General features: G+C 38.8%; 3 protein-coding genes across 6 annotated transcripts; 1 reads left to right on the top strand and 2 right to left on the bottom strand.

Moving 5' to 3' along the window:
• The first annotated feature begins 2,361 nt into the window (after positions 1 to 2,361).
• On the top strand, positions 2,362 to 8,499 carry cib3 (calcium and integrin binding family member 3). The gene is made up of 6 exons (XM_079649225.1): positions 2,362 to 2,465; positions 3,064 to 3,098; positions 3,484 to 3,595; positions 4,036 to 4,183; positions 5,537 to 5,732; positions 5,905 to 8,499. The coding sequence occupies exons 1-6, from the start codon at positions 2,415 to 2,417 to the stop codon at positions 5,924 to 5,926; spliced, it is 564 nt and encodes a 187-aa protein (XP_079505351.1). The 5' UTR covers positions 2,362 to 2,414; the 3' UTR covers positions 5,927 to 8,499.
• On the bottom strand, positions 6,448 to 11,626 carry LOC307018796 (ras-related protein Rab-8A-like). The gene is made up of 8 exons (XM_079649224.1): positions 11,435 to 11,626; positions 10,770 to 10,830; positions 10,209 to 10,269; positions 10,016 to 10,093; positions 9,816 to 9,905; positions 9,621 to 9,686; positions 9,485 to 9,535; positions 6,448 to 9,280 (listed from the first exon to the last, which is right to left on the bottom strand). Exons 1-8 carry the CDS (start codon positions 11,556 to 11,558, stop codon positions 9,191 to 9,193), a joined length of 621 nt encoding a protein of 206 aa, XP_079505350.1. The 5' UTR covers positions 11,559 to 11,626; the 3' UTR covers positions 6,448 to 9,190.
• A 1,223-nt stretch (positions 11,627 to 12,849) lies between these two features.
• Positions 12,850 to 22,951, bottom strand: LOC307018609 (tropomyosin alpha-4 chain-like). 4 transcript variants are annotated; one of them, XM_079648931.1, is made up of 9 exons: positions 22,634 to 22,941; positions 20,156 to 20,281; positions 15,904 to 16,037; positions 15,133 to 15,250; positions 14,967 to 15,037; positions 14,795 to 14,870; positions 13,981 to 14,043; positions 13,831 to 13,900; positions 12,850 to 13,193 (listed from the first exon to the last, which is right to left on the bottom strand). In XM_079648931.1, exons 1-9 carry the CDS (start codon positions 22,745 to 22,747, stop codon positions 13,111 to 13,113), a joined length of 855 nt encoding a protein of 284 aa, XP_079505057.1. In that variant the 5' UTR covers positions 22,748 to 22,941; the 3' UTR covers positions 12,850 to 13,110. The 4 variants fall into 4 exon arrangements, with proteins under 4 accessions (XP_079505057.1, XP_079505059.1, XP_079505058.1 ...); XM_079648932.1 differs by lacking the exon at positions 12,850 to 13,193 and adding an exon at positions 13,411 to 13,644 and having other exon boundaries at positions 22,634 to 22,951; XM_079648933.1 differs by lacking the exons at positions 20,156 to 20,281; positions 22,634 to 22,941 and adding an exon at positions 17,104 to 17,495.
• Between the last annotated feature and the right edge of the window lie 1,242 nt (positions 22,952 to 24,193).

Here is a 24,193-nt window from a genome sequence, read left to right as displayed (position 1 = left end):
TGTTTTAAAATGTTTCCATGAAATACGTGATTAAAAAAGGTTGTGTTACTATTTGCCATTCAAGTGCTTGTTTTGGTTAACTGTAATATTTACTGCTAGCATAGCATGAAAGCTAACAAGTAGGAACTCTCTCAGATTAGATCAAAGAGGTCATAGGAAATGTTTATGGAATACATCCATTCAACATTGATATTTAAACAGTGTCACTTTATAACGATGATTAAGTAAAACAAATACTTAACAATGGCTATAGCAGCCAGAGTGAGAAGAACAAAAGCATTCCTCCTGAGGAAACCTTTCAAATTGAATCTTTTCTTGGACAAAGCTCTTGAGAGCTCAGAAGTCTCCTGGCATTTCTGGCTGTCGTTGACATCAGAACTTTTCATTGTGCTCATATTGGACTGAACGTTAGAGCTCTGACATCTCTGACCTTATAGAGGGCAGAAGAAAAGACAAGGAGGACATTCAATATCTCAAATAGATCTTGATATACAACATCCAACATTGAGAACAGAATTTTAAATATATCGTAAATGCAGACACAAAATGTATACACTTTTCAAACACAACATGGTTTAAAATAACAGAAGCTAGTCTACAGAAAACAAGAAGAGGACAACATTCCTCATCAGCCTTCGATAAAGGAGTCCTTGCATCAAACCTTTTAGGAGCTGGATAGTTCCCTCTTGACACTTGTACTAGTTTGCCTAGTTCTACACTTTGCAAAGCAGCAACAGTTAGGGGCCTGCAGCATCCTTGAAAGATAATTAATTCGGGAAAATAAACCCCCCAGGAGGTGAGCAAACAAACACACACTAGTCAAACCAGGTGGAGGCAGCCGGAGGAGCTTCTCGCACAATAACTGAAACACATTTAGGAGACAATATATTGTAAACGTGAAACCTTTTTAAAAACACTGTTTCAGCGAGATGTGAGGGTGTAGTAAAGGAGCAAAGAGCAATGGTGGTTGTGGGGGAAACTTCTTTGTAGCATTGCAGGAGGAGTCACCGACTCAAAAGGAGACACGGGGAGAGCTGGAGCTCTGATGTCAAACACTGACGGGTTTATTTGGAGCTTCGGCCGGAGAATTCACAAAACAAGTCAAAGAGTCAGAGGTTCTGACTTCACAGTAGAGTTGCCACGTCAAATCTGAAGAACTCTACCCCAGACCCATGTATTCAGCTAGTTCTGAGAGGATAATCTACATGCTGCATAACAAGATATAATCATAACACCTCTATCAGCTGACGCCAACAGGCAGGAACAGGGAGACAAAACACTGAGAGCACAGCAGCCAAGGTTACAGGTGCGTGTGCTCAGTCAGGACAGTATGAACTGATGAACTGGGTCAAAGTTATGGGCCTTGGAAAATATTTCCCCAACAGTGGTCCAAAGATTTGTAACACCTCACAGAAATACATGTTATACCTGTTTCATGATCATAGGGCAGGCCGAAGTATAATGGCAAACAAGGAGGGTTAATATCCTACCGTCAAATCATATTTTTATCATAAAACAGTACATACTACATTTCATATCATAATAATAAACTGTCCAAAAACTGCTTTTGAACAAATGACCTTGTCCTAAACAAGCACAAGAAAAATGGATGGATTTATTAATCAACTAAATATATTAAATTCATTGGAGGTTTAAAGTTTTGACAGTGAATTGCATCACAGATGGATTTGGCAACCAATTACATTTTATGGGGCTTCCTGAAGAGGTCCAGACCCCCATGCCTGTGCCCACTGAGATACAGTCGATTCTCCCAAATGAAACTGCACCATGTTGGACTTTTTAAAGGATAAGCATTTCAAATATCTTTTTTGTTACTAAAAACCTTTCCTTCCTATTTAATGTCTTCCTTATTTCTTTTGCAGAGCACAATACAGTGAGGGGAATGTGGGATGCATTGATCGTATAGTGCTGCTGTTCAATTCAATGCATTATCATTGAGCTTAATGTAATACCTGTGCTAAAGCTGAAGGAGAAATAGCATTCAATAGTTGGATATACCCAATAATGGAGGTCTCAACTAAAACAAAACTTGTCTCCCATCAAAAAGTCTATTTGCCCACTACAATACCCCGTCTCTAAAGAGTGTAACCCGAGCTGTGAGCGAGGCGTCGGCCATACAGTGGCACTAAAGGGGTTGATACCACTTGGCATGATGCTGGACGACAGCCCTTATTCATTGTCAGAGGGGCTGCTATTCACAATGGAGAAAACAATGAAATGCTGCCATTATAATGGGGACCAAAGGCCCGGTGGCAGCCCGACACCTGATCTCCTCTTTGGCTCCGGCTTCCTTTTGTGCCAGCATTTCATATCTGACATATCCACACACCCAAAAAAAGCAGTAGATGCTGGAGCAGCGATGGACCTGAGGCTTGGCGTTTGTGCACTCGGACATGGGGAATAAACAGACCATCTTCACAGCACAGCAGCTCGATTCCTATCAGGTTGGTGTCAATCCCGTTTTTTTCTGACTGAGACGGTTAGCCTCATTCTCTTTGGTGCATCGCTTATCAATACCAGCTCCCAGCATCTGTAAACAAGGGCAATAGGCCTGTCAGACGTCATGTCTCAACCTCCAAATATGCAGTTCGAAAAGGAAAGTATTTGGACTTGTTACAGTCAATGCATCAGAGGCCATTTGTGGTGTTAAGTTAGTTACAGGATACATAGTGGCATGTTTTAATCAAGTGATAGTCTTATTTAGATACCTGTTTTGATGTCAAATCAGTGACCTTACTTCTGTAGTAAGGTAAACATACATATAGTAATATCACATGTATTTCTAACCTATATTAATATCCCTAGAAATAATATTACATGTTTTTTTAAGAGTATACACAGATATTAAGATTAAGTATAAGTAGTTTTTGTGGCAAATATATCTTGGTGAAAAATGGTTTAAAATGCATGACCTTTACGAGGTTTTATATTGTGCGGAATCATTTTTCTAGAACTAGTGTCAAACAAGTGATTAAGAAACGCTGCATCATACCTTTTTTTATTTTTCTCAACATTCCTGCCATAATCTGATTGTTTTTGCAGGACTGTACATATTTTACAAGGAAAGAAATTCTCAGGTGAGAAATTAAATTATAGCATTTCTCCTAAATCAAATTATCTGACTGGTATCAAAATCTTGTTGTATCAAAGTTATTGCTGGTTAGACATTATACAGCACATTTTCTGTTCTGTTCTGCACAATACTTTACTGTAACTCTAAACCACAATATCATGAGGCCTCTCCTACTGTGGGGCAGGCTACCATTGAAATCACATTGTTTTGAATTCTTGCTTGACTGTGCTAAGAAGACATTGTTTTCCGTGTGGATAATAAAAAGAGAGAAATAGAGTTTTTTTTAATATTTCTTAGATACGATCTGCCCCATGTAATATCAAATGCATTATATTAAACGATATCTTGTAATTTAATATTGAAAGACATTTTTTTTCAACCTTTCCTAGACTGTTTGACCGCTATCGGGATTTGGCGCCGCAGCTCGTTCCCCTCGACTACACCTGCCAGCCAGATGTGAAGCTACCATATGAGCTGATTGGCAGCATGCCAGAGCTGAAGGTAGACCCACTCCCTGTGTTCCCAATACATAATTAATGGCCAACTAATCGACAGAATTATTTGAAACGTTATATGTTACCCGACTCCTTTAAACTTTAAGAAAGCTGGTGCGTCCCTCAGGGCACACTTGTTTGAAATGGGTCAATTATATGCCTCTTTACACAATGACAGGGAGGTAAACATATGTGTTAACATGCTTGTCGCTGACATGTCCTGAGAAAGGGAGAGTTAGATTGTACTTTGTCCTACATTCATCCAAATTGAAGAGCTTTTTTGAGTTCTTAAAATAACAGAAACTATGAAAGAAAATTATATATAAATTGAACATAAACACAATCTTGTAGCACAGCGAAGCCATCAGACCAACAGGAAACGGTTCTTATTGCTTTGTGATTTCATCAGTTTTAACTTAAAGAGGTGCTGGTGTCCCCTCTGTGCAGGACAACCCGTTTCGTCAGAGGATCGCCGAGGTTTTCTCTGACGACGGAGAGGGAAACATGACCCTGGACGACTTCTTGGACATGTTTTCAGTCCTGAGCGAGATGGCCCCGCGTGACCTCAAGGCCTACTACGCTTTCAAAATATATGGTGAAATATAAAAGAAAGTAATAGAGATTTTTAAAAATCAAATGGAGGTTATCAAATTTTTAAAAATATATTTAGTTGAGAATGGCTTTATCTTCCACAGATACTACTGGTGTAAGAGCATTAATTCAAATGAACGTAATTCTCACTTTGAATCCCCTCTTTCTTTTCTTCTGATCATTTAATTCCTAATTCAGTGAATGGTATGGAAGTGGTCTCAAACTGAGCTTGAACATATGTTGAAGGTGACCGCATGCAGAAATTAGCATAACATATAAATAATACACCAACAACATTACATGTTTTATATGCTATAATATATTTTCAGATTAGTTGTCAAAAAGTTGTTCAAATACCAAGAATTGTGCAGTATTGTACAGACGTAGTGTGTTTGCATCCAACCAGATGAGAACCTGAAAAACTGCATCACTTTGTGTAAAGGAATAAGAAAGAAATCATATTTATAAGTAAAACACAATAACATTAGGAAATGTCATCAGGAATAATGGTTACAGATCATAATGTGATTGTAATATAATAATAAGTATGATTTTTGAGCTGTTAACGACAGCCCGGGATCTTCAGGACTACAAACTGAAGATTAGGAAACATGTAGGCCTAACTGAAGCGTGTGATAAACCACGCTGATACCTAGCCTGTGTGCAACACATTCATCTAATCCCTTGTAAACATTTGAACTATGAAGCCAGTTTCATAACAGTTGTTAAACATAAGTATATTTTGACATTTCATCAATGTGCAGGCTTATGAAAATGAACCACGGTGCAAAGTCTGGGAGCTGTAAGCATGACGGATGGTGCATGGAATGTTATAAATGATTAAGGGGCCCATTATAGAGGCAAAGAGCTCTTCAAAGCCCAGTTTGCGCTCTGCAATAGTGCCCCCCCTCTAATTAACAAATGCTGACAGATGAAGAAGTTACATACACATGGCCATGGTCATGGGTCAAGGAAGATTTTCATTCATTATTCAGACCAATAGAGGAGGACATACTGTAACAGAAGGGTTGTGTTATGATGAGCTAGATACCTCAAATGAACTCTCTAATGGCGGACTGGGAGAGTACGTAAGGCTTAAAGAATGTTTAAACAATGCCTTAATATGGATAAGGAAAAAGCAGTAACATTACGGGGTAAGACAAATAATTAATGCTATTCGATTTAGAGATATAGTTCAAACCCTGAATATTTATTATTATATTTATTCAACAGTTTGGTCCATAACATGTCCAAATAGTGGAAAACATCCACCAAGCCCTAGTCAACATATTCAAACATACTTTTATGTCCACAATTCATTGAGATTATTTCCTACTTGATTTCTATCTTTTGCCAGATTTCAACAATGATGACTTTCTCTGCAAGTCCGACCTGGAGAAGACTCTGAACAAACTGACCCGTAACGAGCTGACGGAGGACGAGGTGAGGATGGTGTGCGAGAAGGTGATCGATGAGTCGGACCTGGACAACGACGGACGGCTCTCCCTGGAGGACTTCCAGACCATGATCGTCCGAGCTCCAGACTTTCTGAGGTAGGCCAGAGATAACCACATGATGAACCCCTACAAAGGATACATAAGAACAATTCATCATTACATATTTTGTATCAATGACCGTCATCCAATGTTTTTTTAATATAATAATATCTGTTCTTAACTTTAACTTCTAATGAATAAATCTAACTTCTCTTATTTCTGTTCACAGCACCTTCCACATACGGATATAAAGAAATGAAGCTTTCCTTTATTTCTTAATCTTAATACCACCTAATGATGGACTGAGTGTCTGGAAAGTGTGACTTCTCAAGCAACAAAATCTAATCTTGTGAATAACTAAAATGTGCCTTTTGTGTTTTCTGTTGTTTAAAAAAACCAATAAAAACCTACTGATCTATATCAGAGAAAATCATCCCTTAGACATGTTGCATGAAGACAAATTAGATTTGTACGCACATACCAAGTTGATTCTTCTTCAGAAATAACACAAGTCATGGTGTGACTGCAGGCTTATCATCACATGCAGGCATGGACGAAGCCTTAAAGACAAGCCTCATTAGTTATGACCATCAACAGCAGATCTGTTTTGTATCGAAAAAGGGATCAGTTACACAAGAGTATAAAACAAAACACATGCCAGAATAATCCACAGGGTTATAGCGGTCCGAATAGAGAGAAGCGTTTGTTGTGCAAGCAGTCAAGCTGCATGGGGTCAACTGGCAGCCAATAAAGACAGTGAATAGAAATAAAGTTAGTTTTATAATCTTATTTTATTAAATCAAAAGTACAGATATCTACAAACTGTAGATACATTTTCATATGGGTTTAGAAAGTACAGTACAATTTAAGTAGATCTCTTTTTTTTTTCAATGTGATATTTACAATTTTTTTCACTTTTTTTCTTCAAAATGTATTTTTATTATTCTCCCGTGTACTTCACAAATCGATGGATTGAAAATATGGCTGTAAAAAGGGATGTACATTATGTTAGTAAAGGATATGATATCAAAACTAAAATCAAAGAGAGAGGTTCATTTCAGATGAAAATGACGCAGTTCAGAGTCTCTCTAAAGTCTGCTCCCAACGTTTCTGTTTATGAATCAAAGCTACAGTATCACTCGAGAGGGAAAACAGCTCCACACTTACAGGCTCTCTCTATTCAATCTTCCATCATGATAAACTCAACTCGCGTTGTTGTTGCAATGCCGTTTATACAGTCCTGTTTTTGGCTCAACGAGTGACACACAAAAAAGCCCATACATTCAACTGTACAGGTCTACGTCTGAAATTACATCACACAAATATGCACAGGTCCAAGATTCACAATGCATAGCTCACCTATGACAGAACTGAGTATTAGCAGTTAAGACAAATGGCCATGAGGTCCCAAATGAATTGATAATAATAATACAAAAAAAGTGCAGGCAAGCAGAAGCAGATCCTCCCTCGATATTGTGCATATAGGAGTTCGATTTTCAGACTGGTGAGAAATGAAGGAAGGAGACATGAGGAACAGTGGAAATAGATGTCAAATAGTGGGTACATGTTTGGATCACACAGGTATAGCTCACTGTGCCTCGCGCTCTTAATAAAATACTGATTAAAATGTGAGTTCAGGTGTTCATCTATAGTGCATACTGTGCCTCTGGTGCCACCTAGCTGTCAAACTAAAGGGCCACTGTCAAACACAAACGCACAATAATACTAGTGGGAGCACCTTTCAGCTTTCACCAAGCCAGCATTCATGTAATAAGCCAAGAAACATTACTTTTTTAAACTATAATTTGGCAGGGCAGTAGCATAGGAACAGGCTTTTTTTTCTTTATATAAATATATATAAGTACATCGGGGCAATGTTTTTCAGTGAACTAATACCAGGGCAGTGGATCACTAGAAGTGAAATAGCAAAGGATATCAAGTCATTTATAAGTAGATGTGGTAAAAAAGAGTTTAGGAATTATGCCCAATATATTACCAAGACTCAAAATGTTTTTAAGTAAGTACTTGTATTGCAAAACTATCACTTGGCACAGACTACACACAAAACACGAGTTACTGGTAAAGTGCAAGGAGAGCTGCATGGATAGCAGAAGAGGGGGGGGGGGGGCACTTATAGTGTGAAAAATTCAAAAGTGATTTTAATTTCTGATCAAATAACCAGAGACGTCATTTAGCTTGACTGTGAATCAGAGCTGCTACAACACTTTAAAGTCAAACGGCCAACGCTTTAAAGCAATCCCATGAAACAATCAACTGAATGCAACCGTATTTAAACGTTGATATTAAATGTTAGAGCAAATATAGAACACGTTTAGTTGCAGCTTCTCAAATGCGAGGATTTTCTTTGTGTTATGTGATTTTAAATTGAATGATTTTGGGTTTTGGACTGTTGATATGACAACATTTTTAATTTAAAGATGTCACCTTGACTTTAAAAATAGCCATTTTCCCCACTTTGTAGATGTTTTAGAGACCAAAATTCAAATCGAATAATCAAAGAATGCAGTGGCAGAATAATCAATACAAATAATGGCTAAATGCAGCCCCCTCTCATTACACGCTGGACTTCATTTTGAAGGATTATTTGAATTATAATGGGAACACATCTTGATATCTTTCTGTAAAAAGGGTAACCTTCTGCACGTTTTCCCTTCCACACCTGTGTACAATCCTTTCCTTCAGGTCACTACACCAGAGAAAGCCAAAGCGGGAACGCGTCACCTCACCAAAGTTCTACTAAAAATGTGCCAGCAGAAGTTTATCTAAAGAGAAATCTGGATTGCCAATCTGCCTTTCAACATGACAGCTGCTGCAAAAAGATAAAAGAGTGGAAGGCAGGGTGCGATGAACAGGACCGGATGTTAAAACTTATTTTAAGCTACTCAAATGGTCAACAGAGAACTGAACTCAAATGTAAGATATTTTAATCCAATTCCTCTCTGACCCTTGACTGCTTTATGCATGGCACGAGTGTTAACTCCTCAAATGACAAGGAAAGCTTGTGCAACTCTGTTTCACTTCAGTTCAAGCCTTTCAGTCTCGGTTGATGTTTATCACTTAACGGGAAATAGCACTTAAAAATAGATCTAAACGTCACATTTGTATTTGCAATCCCAGAACATTAATTTAACGTTTTCTCATCTTCAGTTGTGCTACTGGCTGTGTGAAATATGAGGGCATTGTACAAAGAGACTTACATCAAAAGAAAAAGCCTGTGTTTTGTGTGATAAGGAACATCTGGTCAATGCTCCTGGTTTTTATCTCAACCAGTCAAGCATTCTGACCCATGAAGACAACAGATCTCCTTAGAATGAAAGAGAAGCACCGCTGGAAGCTTTCAGAAGAGGAAGAGAGGAGGGGAAGTCCTCCTCTTACTAGGAATATAATGGATTGTGTGGACTGGGTAGAAAGAAGGAAGGGGAAGGAAGTGCTAAGAGCAAGCACAGTCCATTTTTGTCCAGCCAGCTGGAAGCCAGTATCGAAGGCCTCGGTCCTCAGAGTAAGCTACAGCGGAAGAAGCTACTCTTTTTCTGAGGCTCGGAGATCTTGACTCCGTGACTGCCCCCCTGCGGCGTGTTGCCCTCCTGTGAAAATGACAAATAAAAAGGTCACTGCTGTCATGTAGAACTGCTTGGTCTTATATAGTTCAGCCACTTTCTTTACAGTCCTCAAATACTTTCTAAAACCAGAGGCCTATGGATAGTTTTTTAAGCTGCTCAAAAGCAATTGTAACATTTATCAATTTGCCCATTTCCAAAAACGAAGTGGTATTATCGAAGAGTTCTTACCAGCTTTGTGTCCATTTTTGATTTGATGTCCCTGGCGAGTGTCAAAAATGACTGTGAACCGAAAAAAAAATGTTATTACATGGCTGATCTATAATCTTTTAGGCACACTATAACTCAAGGATGAATGTATATTTACATTTTCCACGTTGATGTTGGCCTTTGCACTCGTCTCCATGAACTTGATTCCATACTCTAATGCGAGCTAAAAAGAAATAAATAAATAAAGGAGGTGACCATCAGTCTTTTTCATTGGTTTATCATACCAATATTCTTAATGAGCAAATATAATTTGAAGACAACGTATTGATTTGAAGTAAACCAAGCTTCTCACCTTCTCCCCCCTGTCTTTGGACACCTGCCGCTTGTCATTGATGTCACACTTGTTGCCGAGGACCATCTTCTCAACATCAGATGATGCATGCTGGATCCAGAGCAAAGAAATGTAATGAAAACAACCTTCTACACATGCTGTCATTTGGATATTTGAAGAAGTGGGCAGATAAAATAGGACATATTTGAGCCAGTTATTACCTCCTCTATGTTCCTTATCCAGTTCTTGATATTTTCAAAAGACTTCTCGTTGGTGATGTCGTAGACAAGCATGATGCCCTGAAGAAAAAAAAAACAGTAAATCAAATGTGTTGAGTATTAAAGCAACTTATATGTTCCTTCAAGGAGGAAAAGGGTTATGTTGCATTTGTCTGAAAAAACAAGAGACACCCACCATTGCTCCTCTGTAGTAGGCTGTTGTGATTGTTCGGAAGCGTTCCTGGCCGGCCGTATCCCTGAGAAACAACAAAAAGTATCTCAATGCATCAGAAAGTTAAAGAATATATACCAAATGCATGAAACAAGTTTTTAAAATAATTGTATAAAACTTGTGGAAATTGTAATCATTGTTTAACTGTAGTAAAATATGCCAGCTATGTAAAGTTATTTATTTTTAAATTGACTTTTTGCAGGTGAATGTAAAGGTTGGCTTTGGATGAATTCATTTTGTAGGCTGTAATTAACAAACTATAGATAAAAGTGAAATAAAATATGCTAAAATTGCCTTTTAGAACACGTACATACATCTTAAAAGAATTGCACGACTTTAAAATCAAAAATACTCGAACGTTAAGAGTGTTAATGATGTTTAGGCATCCTACTGTACATCTATGAGAACCATTAACGTTGCCTTGAAAAAAGTGGGTGCCACCGCACTTTACTAACCAAATATTGACAAAAACCCTACCAGCGCATGAAATGTTCTGGAACAAGTAATAAATAACGAACAACTTACCATATCTGTAACTTTATCTTCTTGCCGTCAAGCTCTATTGTCCTAATCTTGAAATCAATGCCTAGAGGGATAAAGAAGTACGATGCATGTCAATCATAGCGATAGTTTGCTAGCTAGCGGTACCTGTCAAACATTGGCCGACACCTACTGCGATACAAAAAAATGTCACTTGTGGAAAGGTATTAACAGGCGTCTTGGTGTCTTATCATGTCATAAAGCATTACTAAGAGCATAAAAGAACAAAAGCGCATATATCATGGTTAAATTAACCAGTTAAAGTGTGCTACATGTAAGGTTTTCCGGTGTCTTACCAGGATATAGACAGAACCTACTGGCTAGCGCCAAAGCTACTTGGCTAACCGCAAACGTCCGCTAGCAAGTGGAACCACAAGGCAAAAAAATTACAATGAAACACACATATTTCTACCAATTTCCTAGCCTCCTTCAAAACACATAGGTCACGATATGTTCCCGTGCCATCTCGTATTTGCGAGTTACATTATATTAATGACATCTCGAAGAACCAAAAAGTCTTTATTAATGAAAAAGATAAACTACTTTCAGCCGGAAATGTAGCATAGCTAGCATTCCAGCAAGTAGACGGAGCCCTTGAGACGGACCATTGTAAACAGACAGAAAGACAGCGTGCATTATCAAATCCGTACCTATGGTTGAGATAAACGTGGAGTTGAAGGCGTCTTCTGAAAACCTGAAGAGGACACAGGTCTTCCCGACTCCAGAGTCGCCGATTAACAGTAATTTAAACAAATAGTCGTATGTCTTCGCCATACTTGATATTATTGCGGAAATCCCGCCCGGCGAACCAGTGATGTGGAGGTACTGAAATATACTGAAATAACGCCGCCTGCTGGCCCGGAATCTCCCTGCAGTTTATAACTGTCACCAGTGGGCGTTTACCCTTCAGTCACTGTTTCCGTCTAGTGTGGGAAGTATTAACCATAGTCCAAGTCCACATTCTTGAAGTACTTATACTTTAATTATTTCCTTTATGTAAAGCTTCTTTGAGCATTAGGAAAAGCGCTATAAAAATCCCATGTATTAATATTATACTTACATTGTATTTATTTATTATTACAGTAAACAGTATTTTATTCCTGTACAATATTTCATTTTCAATTCTGTTTTAGCTCATATGTTTCTGATTTACATGTATACAGTTCACACAAATATATTTCGTTACAACAGCTTATTACCGAAAAAACGTTTTACTTTTGGATTTTCTCAAAATTAAATGCCATGCAAATAAATATAGAAATAAAATATCAATACTTAAGAGTATTATGTAAAAGAGTATTATGTAAGACAACAGTGCAATGAAACCAATATATTTTGTATGCAATATAGTGTATCATAATATTTTATACTGCTTCCTTTTTGATAAAGCTACTGTAAGGCTGATTATATTCAGCCCCTAGTTTTGCTGCTAGGCTTAGACTGTCGGGGGACACCTTGCTTCTTTCTCTTTGTACCCGTGTACTCATGTTCCAAAAAACCCAGCTTTCCCCAAATGTATTGTTGGTGTCTGTCTACGGTGGGATCCTGAGTCGTGGCTGAGCCTGTCACTTTGGTCCTGCCAGATTCTCACCATGCTACTTCTTCGATGATGGCTCCCACAGGATTGTTGACATCCACCTTCTTATGTTAAGAGTAAAATGTGTGATATTGGGCTATATAAATACACTTTGAGCGATTGCTAAGTGAAAGCCTACTTGGCAATACACATCGTAATAAGGACTTCTTAATGTATGTTATTTCGACAATTGACAACTTTTTTTCCCCTTTTTTAAGTCATCTTTAACATTGAACTTATCTGGTCATATGTCATTTGATTGCTGTGGTTAATGAGATGACATTGACACCTTCATAAAAAAACAAATATCAGTAAATGACATTACTGTTAAGGGATCAGGAAGGCTTTCAGCTAAGAAGTATCTTTGACTTTGCAGAGCGCAAAGGGTGCTGTGCATGTTAGCACATGTTAATTAAATGGTGAGCTCTTTGTGCGTGCAAAATGGTGCATAAACACACACCGTCAACATAACACATACAACTCATGTCATCATCTTCATCAGTTTTATTTGTGCTCAGAGTTTGATGTACAACGCATTTTCCAGCAACCAAACTGATTATCATTTGGACCCAAAACCATTATTAAAAAAAGCGGGGAAGAAACAAAAGAACCATAAATATATAAAAAGGGGTACATGTTTTTAACAACCAGGACTAGAGAGGAATTACAGGGAATGGATGGCATATAGAAAAGATCCTTTACAAAACAAATGTTTGTTTTTTTCATTCGTTTGATGTTGTTCTTGGCATTTTACAAGCTATTGAGATCCTGCAGTGTTTGGTCCAGGACTTGCTGCATTCCTAGGTTTTGCTCTTTCTCTTTTGATAGGTTCTCTGCAATAGAAAGTAACAGCAGATGTGAAACACAATGGCTGGGTTAGTGAAAAGATTAAATGAGTACATAAGTGCTAGGAAAATCGGTTTGAAGCAGACTAACATAACACAAGAAGTAATCCTACAAAGGCCTTTTCATGATGGCAAATTAACAAAGTAAATGTTACAGCTGAAACGAGGGGAAGAGAAGGCTTAACTGAAATGACAGGAGACAGTAAAAAGAGAGAAAATATCTTTATTCAGCTTTAGTTTAACAAAAAAGGAGCAAGGGACAGTAAGTGCAAAGAGAGAAAGTAAAAGACAAAGTGCTTTAAATCAGGGAAGTAGTGAAAAGGGAAAGTGGAAGCATCTTGAGGTAAAGGCAACGTTTACAAGGTGTTCATATCATTGAGGGCATTATCCAGCTCCTCGCTGATAGCCTTGAATTTCAGTTTCTGAGTGTACAGTTCGTCTGAAGGTCAGAGAGGAAAGCAGGTGGAGGACAAGGCAGACATTTTGAAGACCAGGATGGAAAATCAGGAGGAGAAAGAGAAAAATCAGAGCAGAGATTAAGAATGAGAAAATTAAAGATTTGAACAAAGGTTGAGTAAAGAACGGTCAGTAAAGGGTTGAAAACAAGAATGAAAATGAAGTGTACCTTCTAAGTCATCTATGGTCTTCTCCAGTTTCGCCACTGTCCTCTCTGCGAATTCTGCACGGGTTTCGGCCTTTAAAAAAAAAAAAAACATATTAATCATTCTGACGCAGATTCCTTCAGAGAATATAGCTCTAGTGGTCATAAACTTACCTCCTTAAGTCTGTCACTCAGGACTTTAATCTCCTCCTCATATTTGTCTTCTTTCTGAGAGTACTATAGAGACAGAAAGGAAAGGAAATTCATTGCAAACACAATAAATACCACATGGTTTTAATCGTGAAACCAAGTTAATCCACATGTATTTTAATGTCCTTTGGTACTATTTTATGTCATTTTTATGTTTTTTAAAAGGTAGGGTATGTAAGTTTGAGAAACCGGCCCGTGTGCGCTAGAATTTGAAAATACATGACCGGAGAAAATCTGCCACTTCTTTACAGAGCCCCTCCTCCAACACACACGAACGCGCACATGACCAATGAGGGCACGAGATCAGTTTGTGCACAGATGGAAGGCTGACAGGCAGGTAGGCCATCCAGTTACTTTAGCCGGGCCGGCTCAGATGATTGGTCGTGCTTTTTACAGCACCACGGCTTCCACAGATGACATTTTTGTATGGATTTTTTGTCAAAGCACTTCAGATATTCATTGCTATCGGGATGTTAAGAGCATTCCATGGAATATAACAAAAGGTGTATTTCGAGCCGTTTTCTCAAACTTACATACCCTACCTTTAAGTATATTGTATTATACATTGTTGGAGGAACATGGAACTTTTTAATTGCCAACAACAACGATGTAGCTATTGTGACTAGAAAATAAAGCCTTTCTCTTTCTGTACATGCAGGGCAATTAAATGGGTAACAATCCTCTACTCAATGAAATGTGTTAAAAATGCTCTGCTGCTGCTGCTGCTGCAGGGGAACAGCTGAGTGGTTGTGAATATGTGAAGATTAACAAAACTCACCTTATCAGACTGAGCCTCTAGCGACTTGAGGTTATTGGTGACGTTCTTCAGCTCTTCTTCCAGGTCAGCACACTTACTGTTTGAATAGAGGAAACACATCTGAATTTTCTGAACATGATCGATGTTGACAATGGTGTTAAATATGCATTCAACTTCTGCTATTTCTCCTTACAGTTCTGCAATTTCTGCCCTCTCTTCTGCCCTCTCCAGCTCGCCCTCGAGGATGACCAGTTTACGGGCAACCTGACATTAGATTAGTAAAAAAAAAAAAACACAGTTAACAGAACTGACGTCTGCAAACTGAAAATGCGCTGAAATGTGATCTTCTTGACTTCTACCTCCTCGTATTTGCGGTCCGCCTCCTCAGCGATGTGTTTGGCTTCTTTGAGTTGCATCTCCTGGATCTCCATCTTCTCTTCGTCTTTCATGGCTCTGTTCTCAATCACCTTCATTCCTCTGATGATCACAGAGAGACAGACTTTTAGTTCAAAAGGACAAAAAGTTTGTTCAGACTGCCTCTGACTTCATTTTTGTGGTCGGAGTCTAAGAATAATGCAGGTGACAGAACTCTTTTCCAGGCCTTCTCTCAATAAAAGCATCAAATGAGCTCTTATGTATAGGTTTCACTGGACATACCAAACGTTTAACATGTATAACTCATAATCATTACAGGATTGATTAATCATCAAGGTTATACTGTGATATTTGAAATAGCTACTCAAATCTAATATTAGATTTTGAATTTCTTCTATCCTTTAATTCTTAAATACATTTGAATAAATTGTGGTACATAGTTTAGCTTCTTTTGCTCTAATTTTGTATTTTTTGAAGTTTTATCTGGTCTGTTTCTCGTACAGCAAACGTCTAACTTGACCGTACATCCCATCGAGATGTTTATTACATTTCTTGTATTAGATTTCCAAAACTAGAATCTATATCTTCTTGAAATATTACAAATAATATGTTTGCGGCCTATGTCAGGCTCTTCTTCGCAGCTCCTTATCAAAATGTGTGACCCTTAATGCTGTGAGATGATCATTTTCTAATACTGTATACGTCTACAACTTTGTGGTTAGTGTAAAATGACCGCCGGCAGTGTTGATTTTCACCTTTCACTCTCATCCGCAGACTTCTCAGCCTCCTCCAGTTTCTGCAGGGCTGTGGCCAGTCTCTCCTGAGCGCGGTCCAGCTCCTCTTCCACCAGCTGGATCCTGCGGTTCAGGGATGCCACATCGCTCTCTGCCTACACACACACACACACACACACACACACACACACAACACAGAGAGGAAAAGAGGTCACAGGTCAGCCAGGAAACAAGCTGCTGCCTCAAGAGGAAGGATACTGTGGAGAATGGACCCAGCTGCTCATGTGAAACACACTAGTTTCTTGATCTCAATATAAAGAGTGTTTTTTATAGATTATTTAATAATGCCTACATGCTGTGGAACCAATCACAAGACTATGTGCATAAATACATTTCATTTTATCCTCCTGTCCAATAAGTCAGATTTTTTCCGTGTAGGCCTATTTGTTTTCAGTTTCAACAACCCTGAGGAGTTCTGGACTTTGAATCTTGACCTGATACTTTGAAAACTGCTGAAGCAGAAAACCAGGGTGGCCAAACTTAACCCTGAAATATCTGAAGTGGAACATCTGGTCTGACTTTTTTAAATGTATGTTTGGGGGACGACAGATTGCCTGTTCTGGGCCTGTTTCCTGTGGGACTGATATTAGAGATAACCACTTCTGCGCTCTTCTTCCTGTGTAGAGGCTCAAGAGGAGGGATTGAAGCTCCTAATATGTGTCAAATGTTTTTCGGAGAAAAAGCTCAAAGGGCGATCAGAACAAGGAATAATGCCTGATTGACAAAACAACCTTTGACATAAATTGGGAGAAAATCGTATAAAGCCTGCCACACCTTAAGCAACCACGCTGACGGTTAATGTAATAATCGACTGAAGCTGTCGTTGCATTTGCTGGTGGTTTAGGCAGAACTAGGGCGGGTTAAAGTTAGATAACGCAGCCGAACACAAGTTTCATACGTCATGTCTCTACAAATATGCAATTTCTTCCAACAAACCTCTAAAAAGCATCATATTGACACATTTTAAGTTAGAAACGGCAACAATTCAAATGAGATACGCAGGAAAAGGTCGAAATTCTTTACAGGGGCGTTGCGTGTCTCATTATCACTGACAGTTAGCGTGTGAATCCCTTAAGTTACAGTCCACAATAAAAGTTGCTCAAAAAGTTAATATAAAAGTAAAAATGCGACTGAAGTTGGATACATGATTAATTATCTCACTTCTTCTCGCTGTTCCCGTTCAGTGTCCAACTCCCTTTGTACTGCCAGTGCACGGTCTTCTGCCTCATCAACTTGTAGCTGGAGGGTTTGGATTTTCTTCTTCACGACCTCCATAATATCGACTGCTTTTTGTTTTCTACAAAAGAAAAAGAAGTAGCCCGGCAAATGTAGCAGTCTGGATCGACTGGCTGTATCCGCGAAAAAAGTTATTGATTCGCCTCAAAGTTGCGGACTGCGAGGAAAACTTTTTTTCTAGGGCAGGAAGTCAGGGACGTGCTGGGTTGAGATGGGGGGAAAAAGGGCTGGGAGTTTTCAGGAAATGTATGGCGAGATCCTCCAATCCCGTGAAGGAGCCTGTCTCAGATGACATCACAGGATTCAGAAGGGGGAAGGCACTCGGTCGTTTCCTCCACAAAAGAGGTGTGTAACGTCAATTCTATTGTGGACTTATATGGCAAACGTAAGGTGTTGCTTAGGCTGCATTTGTTCTGCAGGAGGAGGGCATAGAGATCAGGAAGGAGTTACCTCATCTGATTCATAGGTGTGATTCACTCCTACGACACTTTAAGCGAATCATGCAAGATTAGACATGGTTGTGTGAGGGGGGAAGAAAAGTAAAAGTTTTTGAAAGGACAAAGAGGCAAGTTGTAGACTGTATAGAAATAAAGGGTTTAAAGATGAACATGTAGAAGGGGTGAAGCGATAATAATCTTTTCAACAATGGTTGTGGACCTGTAGCAGCTTGGAATGTAAATGGTGGCGACACATTCCTCCAGCGCCCCCTTATGCCTCCTCCTCATTTTTTAAGAAGAGCCTTAAATGTCATTTTCTGTCCAAGTATCACAATCATTTGCAGTGTGAAACTTATGAGGAGAAGAAGAAGCAGTGCTGGAACAACACAAGTCTGATAATTAGCATTGGATTATCTGTAATGAACACATTTTAATGTGACCTTTAACCTGAGGGGTTTCATCTGACCTGTTTTTTTGGACATACTGTGGAATCTAGTTTATATTCAATGCTATGTGTTTAATTCAGTTTTAGTGTTATGGGTCTGGCTTTGGCTATACATAAAGGTTAAGCGAGGATTTTAGGACCAGTTGCAGGGAGAGGGAGGGAGGCGTCCCACCAAGATGTACTGAGATTAAAGGGGCCAAACATCTGTGAAGTCCCAGCTGAGGACCCTGCAGCTGGCCCGAGGGCACCTGTGGAGGTGGGACCGGCTGCAATGCCCAGCAGGTAGCGATTACCTCTGCTTTCGACCAACTGAAGAATACATTATATTTGCAACTTTTCTAATAAACTAAATATTATACATTCACTAGTCCCAGTTTCTCAGTTGTGAGAATTGTAATAAGTCTTTTTTTCACTACTTTCTGACTTCTTAAATAGACAAAACAATTACCTGAGATAATCAAGAAAATAATCAGATAATCAATAATACAAATACATCTCAGTTGAAACTATAGTAATGATGTGTGTGAAACAACCCACAGGCATAACCTTTTTACCAAGATGCATCTTACTTCAAATCTGATGAAAAATCTAGACCTTAACCCTCCTGGTCAAATCTGACCGATTTACTACTTTCATCAATCATAACTTTTTTGTTTTAGATTCCATTGCATTAAGGCTTTATGATATCCTTCACAGTAGACATTTGAACATATACAATTGCTGATCACCACTTTCATTGAATTGTGGATGATTTAGTCAACTTTGTAACACCCATGGTGTTCCCGGTCAAAAATGACCGCCATAAAGAAATGGAATTAGTAACCATCCGGATCAGATAAAACACACACACAAACACCCACACACACACACATACTCTAGATGTGTCCCCCCCCCTTATGTGCCCAATCCCCCCATGTGAATCACACCTAGCACACACAATACATGTTCAGTGTCTATTCTTTGTATATTTACTGCAGTTTTTCATGTATACCAGTAGTCTGATACAATATTTACAGTTTGAAAGGGTGTTAAATGAAATGTGGTGATGATTAATGGTTTTTGTGTTAATGTAATAGCAGTTAAAACAGGACCGGTCAAATTTGACCGCGAACACATAAGTAAGGGGGGGAAACGAAGACAATAGGAGGGTTAAAAGTAAAACATCTAACTCTTAGTGGAAAGCTAGTCTATTTGTCTACATATTTCTGCTTGACCTTTAGCTTAAGGTCAGAGAAACCCAAAACAGTATTTTTCAGGTAAATGGGACATTGCCGTAAAAGACAGATCACATAATGGTCATTGACCATTGGTTTCGATAAGTTAAGGTATGTACTGTAAGGCCATTTAAAGCACAGAGTGTAATATCTCCGCCCCCAGAAATGGCCAGAGCATTGATTTTATTAGAAACTGCAGAATGGGCTTCTCTGTTTGCTTAAGCTGCATTCCTGGGATTCCTGGTCGGCTACAGGCTGGCCAAGTTATGTCTGTGCTTGAGAAATGGCTCCATTACAGACCTCACAAAGACCAATAACTCAGTGATTCTCAACGATTCTCAACACGAAAGTGAAAGATACAAGGCAGTGATTTCAGGATTCCTTTAAGGGTTGTTGGAAGACATACTTTACCTTCCTGTGTTTAAATCCAATCTGATGGCAAACATGTGCCAATAAGATCCTCTTTACTGCCTTCTTGGTTTACTTTTTTTGTTTAAATCATAATATTTTCCCTCATTTTTCAAGATTAAAGCTACACAAAAAGCTTTAAAAACAGGTTTTTATATCATCTGAATGTCAGTGTTATACGTGTTGCTGCTGTTTCATCACTGAAGAAACAACCAAATGTCACAAATGCAAGTTCAGGCATGACTCTTTTGGGAGTGTGAGCTGTGATAGCAATACTCAGACTGAGTGCATTAGGCACTTTGCAAACCCTGAATGTGTCTCTATCGCTGGTCTTTTGTCAACCATGGAATAATATTTAGTTTAGTCCAACTGAAAGTGTGGTAATCAATACGTTATAAAACTGAAACTTAGAAGTTGTGGTGTTCCACTGTAATGTGGTTAATGTGTTTCAGATGGCGTTGTGGTTAACTCACATCCATGGCCTTCTTCTCCGACACTTCCAGTTTTTCCTGAGCATCCTTCAGGGCCTCTGAATACTTGTCCAGCTCATCCTCTGTTCCCTTCAGTTTCTTCTGCAGAGCGAGCAGCTCGTCCTCCAGCTGAAAGAAGACAAACGTGACAGAGAGTCAGGAAGGACACAGCAAAACCAAACCAAGTAAGTACGAATGAAACACTGAATGGAAAAATCCAGGACTGTTTCGATACAGCGATGGGAAGGGAAATGATCATTATTTTTATTTTTTTTTAGGTTTTAAGCGATTAAGTAAGATGGGTCAATAAAACCAGAAGCACTTGGGGACATGGCAGTCCCGAGTTAAGATACATTTCTCAAAACAGGACTAAACTTTGTGGCTTCCCTATGCTTACATGCACGAGGAAAATGTTTAGCATATAACATTTGCTTCTTAGCATTCAACACCAACGCTGATGGGAATGTTGTTTTTACAGGTGTTGAGTCATAAAACCAACTATTGGAAGAACTTTTATTTCTCCTTATGAGGGTGCTAGATGAAGTGTCAGAGGAGCACTGGAGGAATGCAATGAATTCTTGTAGGACATGAATATTGTCACACCAAAGCATCCATTAGTCGTAGAAGAATGACTCTTAAAAGTTCAAATATCAACCTCATGATGGCGCTAGATGAAATATCAGAAGACAAATGTCATTAGGATTCATTCTCTGGGAACCATGCATGACTGAATGCTGAACCATGAATGAACACAACTTCAGAATAATCCATCCACCACCTATAGAAAATGCTGTGAAAGGTTTTCATTAGAACTATTTCTTTGGTAGAAAGTCATTTAGATTCAAACCCTTTGTGAGGAAGTCGAAGGATTGTCAAACCAGGACATTGCTTTTTAAAAGCCACATTAATGCTGAATTCTTAAAACTGTTTTGTTATTTGGATAAACTGGTCTTTTAACTGCTGCAGCAGACTGTTAGTAACTTGTGTTAAGATTGAGTTTCAGTTTTGTGTATATTCAGGGCCTTCCATCATCCTAACTGCACTCTTATGTTTGTCCCATCGTGCCAAGAATAGCAAAGAAAGCATCTCTTGTATCGATGCCATCCAAACAAATTAAAGAGCTCTGCATAATCTTCTAGGATTTCATGCTTACTGTTCCTTTGTGCAAGACATGCTGGGGGTCCTGATCTGCCAACTGTCACTTATTTTGCTCTCTGAGGGTTTGACTACGACATTAGAAACCCCAGAGAAGATTCTTTCCACTTGCTTTAATGCAGATACTGTAGATCCTCTCCAACTCCCTGCTCACTAGAATTCCTCTCGTAGCCCCATGATGTCAACTGTGCAATATTTGCCTCTATTTAGACAACCTCAAATATCACATTACATCTCCAGACTCTACTTTGCTTGTATCAAGTGGTTTAAGGACACTATCATGAAGTCAGCCTTGGAAATACCAAACTGTCTAAGGCTCTCGCACTGCAACACCAAATATGGTTGTGCTGCTTTTTGGAGTTTATGTTTTGTTGATATGTCACTCCCGTAAATTAGGATGCTGGGTAATGTAGTCCTCAGAGCAACAGCTGCTATAAATGAGTTATTTAAACTCCTGCAGCATCCTTTCTGGTACTTTCAAGTAATCCCTCTGGTTCGCTGCTGATGAAATGTCCAGCAGGCGTCACTCAGCGCTCTGTTTGTGCGTCCCTGTGGACTTCCTCTACTTCTCCTGTCCGCTAAAAGACAAAACCCCTGGGCTCAGTATCAGCTGCTCTCTGTTAGGCTGCATTCAGTGCTTTGGGAAACACTTGACATTGATATAAAGCTCCTCTACAGACTGCACAAGTGGTTTGGTATGTTTTGTATTTACTTGAGGGAAAGTGCATTTTAATTTAATATAAAACATACAGATAATTTAATATTATATATGAATAGCAAATTAATTAAATTGAGCCATGTTCTGTTAAAAATAATAATTAAATAAATATAATGAAATAAAAATAACAAAATAAATAGTAATAATAATAATTTGTATTATTATAGATATAATAATAATCTAGCCCAATATATCTGCATGAATAGTGGACTAAAAAACACAAATCCAATTGATATGATCAGCAACTAAATGCCACATTTAGGACTGTGTTTTACATACAACCAAAATAACAGCATAAATAATATAATTTTAACACAAAATCACAATTAAAATAATCTTGTTGATGTTAAACTCTTATGAATTCATTTTATATATTTGTGTTGCTTTATAAGTACAATTTGGTCAGATCATAACTCAAACCAAAGTATAAGTATTGTTACAGTAGCATGTGCACTTCTTTCTGAGTGGGATATATAAAGCATTTGATCTTATAGAGTATTTATGAAAGTCACAATAAGAATCTAACTATTGCCAAGCTAACTCCAGATTTGTTAAATTAGCGTTATACAAGAACACATTGCTCCATCTCATCCACCAGCTTGTCTCACCAGCTTGCATTTATCCTCCGCTGCCTTCTGGTCGGACTCAGCCTGCTCTGCTCGGTCGATGGCATTCTCCTTGTCCAACTTCAGCATCTGCATCTTCTTCTTGATGGCCTCCATGGCGACAGCTGGGTCTCAGTGTCTTGGAAGTGGCTTTGGAAGAAAACTTGAGGTGAATAGCTGTTGCAGAAGCTCAGAGGAAGAGAGGCTCAGAAGAGTTGAGGGTGAGAGCAACCAGCAGATGCAGAGAGGAGGAGAGAAGGAGGAGAGGAGAGGAGGATGCAGACGGAGAGACGTTGGAGCTCTGTGTGATCTAAGCTTGTCTGGATGTTTAGAGACAGCCCTAGTCTCCAGTGACAGCCCTTTCCCACCGTTTACCCCTTTCCGCCAATCCCCGCCTGGGCTCCTCTACAACTGTGCCCCCCCTCTCTAATCTTAACTTCACCTCTCCGAAGGCTCCTTGGAGGAACAACTTGCTCTAGATCTCCCATCTCCTTATTTGGATCATGGCCTTTTTATTTTTGAACCCAGCAGGAGAGAAATATCAGATAAGAAGCAGGTCCAGAACTCAGACATCAAAAACACTTTGTCCACATTAGTAATATGAGTTACTGGAGGATACATTTTTCCCCCTTTGGGCTGCAAATCTATATGCCTGTGTTCTTACTCAGGAATGTTCAAATTGATGTTAATACCAGAGTTGGTTAGGAAGGACATAGTTTTCATTCTACTGTTGAATGAAAAAGGGCTGTTGGAAAATGATCCAGCTTCAGATTCTGGAGAAAGAGTCTGTCTGCGTGTGACGAACGCCAGGCAGCTGCACGGACATAAACCAAAAGTCTACTCTAATTAAGCTCCCCTTAATTACCATTGGTCTGACTGACATTTTATTTAGAATTGTTTTCTGTCATTTGTTAGTCACACAACATCAAAAAATGATTGTTAACTTGTGTTTTTAGATTGTGTTCAGGATTTATTTTTAATGTATGTTTGAAGAAATGGGTCATGCTCATGAAAACTACACATTGATGTTTACATTTTTGTAATTTATGATTCATCTTTTTGCAAAAAGTGCTACTTTTGAAATAGTTTTAGCGCTCAGGAGCTGTGTATATCTGTTTGTGTAATAATGACATCAGAGCTAATGACTGTCTGCTTGCCTTCAACTCTTCTCTGCCAGCTGCCCCGACTAAAAATAAAGATTACAAGGAAACTCAAAGAAAAGCAAAGCATACAGTGACCATTTAAGAGACTGAAGATAGAACCGGACACATGCATGTTTGGATTTTTTACGTTTCATCGCCATGATCACAGGGGGGGGGGGGGGGGTCTCCATTTACATTTGATGTTATTCCTTATACAGACATGGTCCTGATTGTTGTTTAGCACAGAGGAAGATGGCTAGGAAAAAGTTATTGCTGTCCATCGAAATCTGTTTACCTTTCTTTATGTGTTGGGAAAGTTTAACCATTGCCATTAACACAAAAAAAGCTTTGTTGCAAAACCAAGCTTATCGTTTTTGGGGCCATTTTGAAGATGTATGATGTTTTTTGATAGGGATAGTCA

The sequence above is a fragment of the Notothenia rossii genome (assembly GCF_949606895.1).
Source record: "Notothenia rossii genome assembly, chromosome: 9".
Lineage (NCBI taxonomy): Eukaryota > Metazoa > Chordata > Actinopteri > Perciformes > Nototheniidae > Notothenia > Notothenia rossii.
The sequence above is the reverse complement of the archived record's forward strand: the minus strand, read 5'-3'. Positions and strand labels throughout refer to the sequence as shown.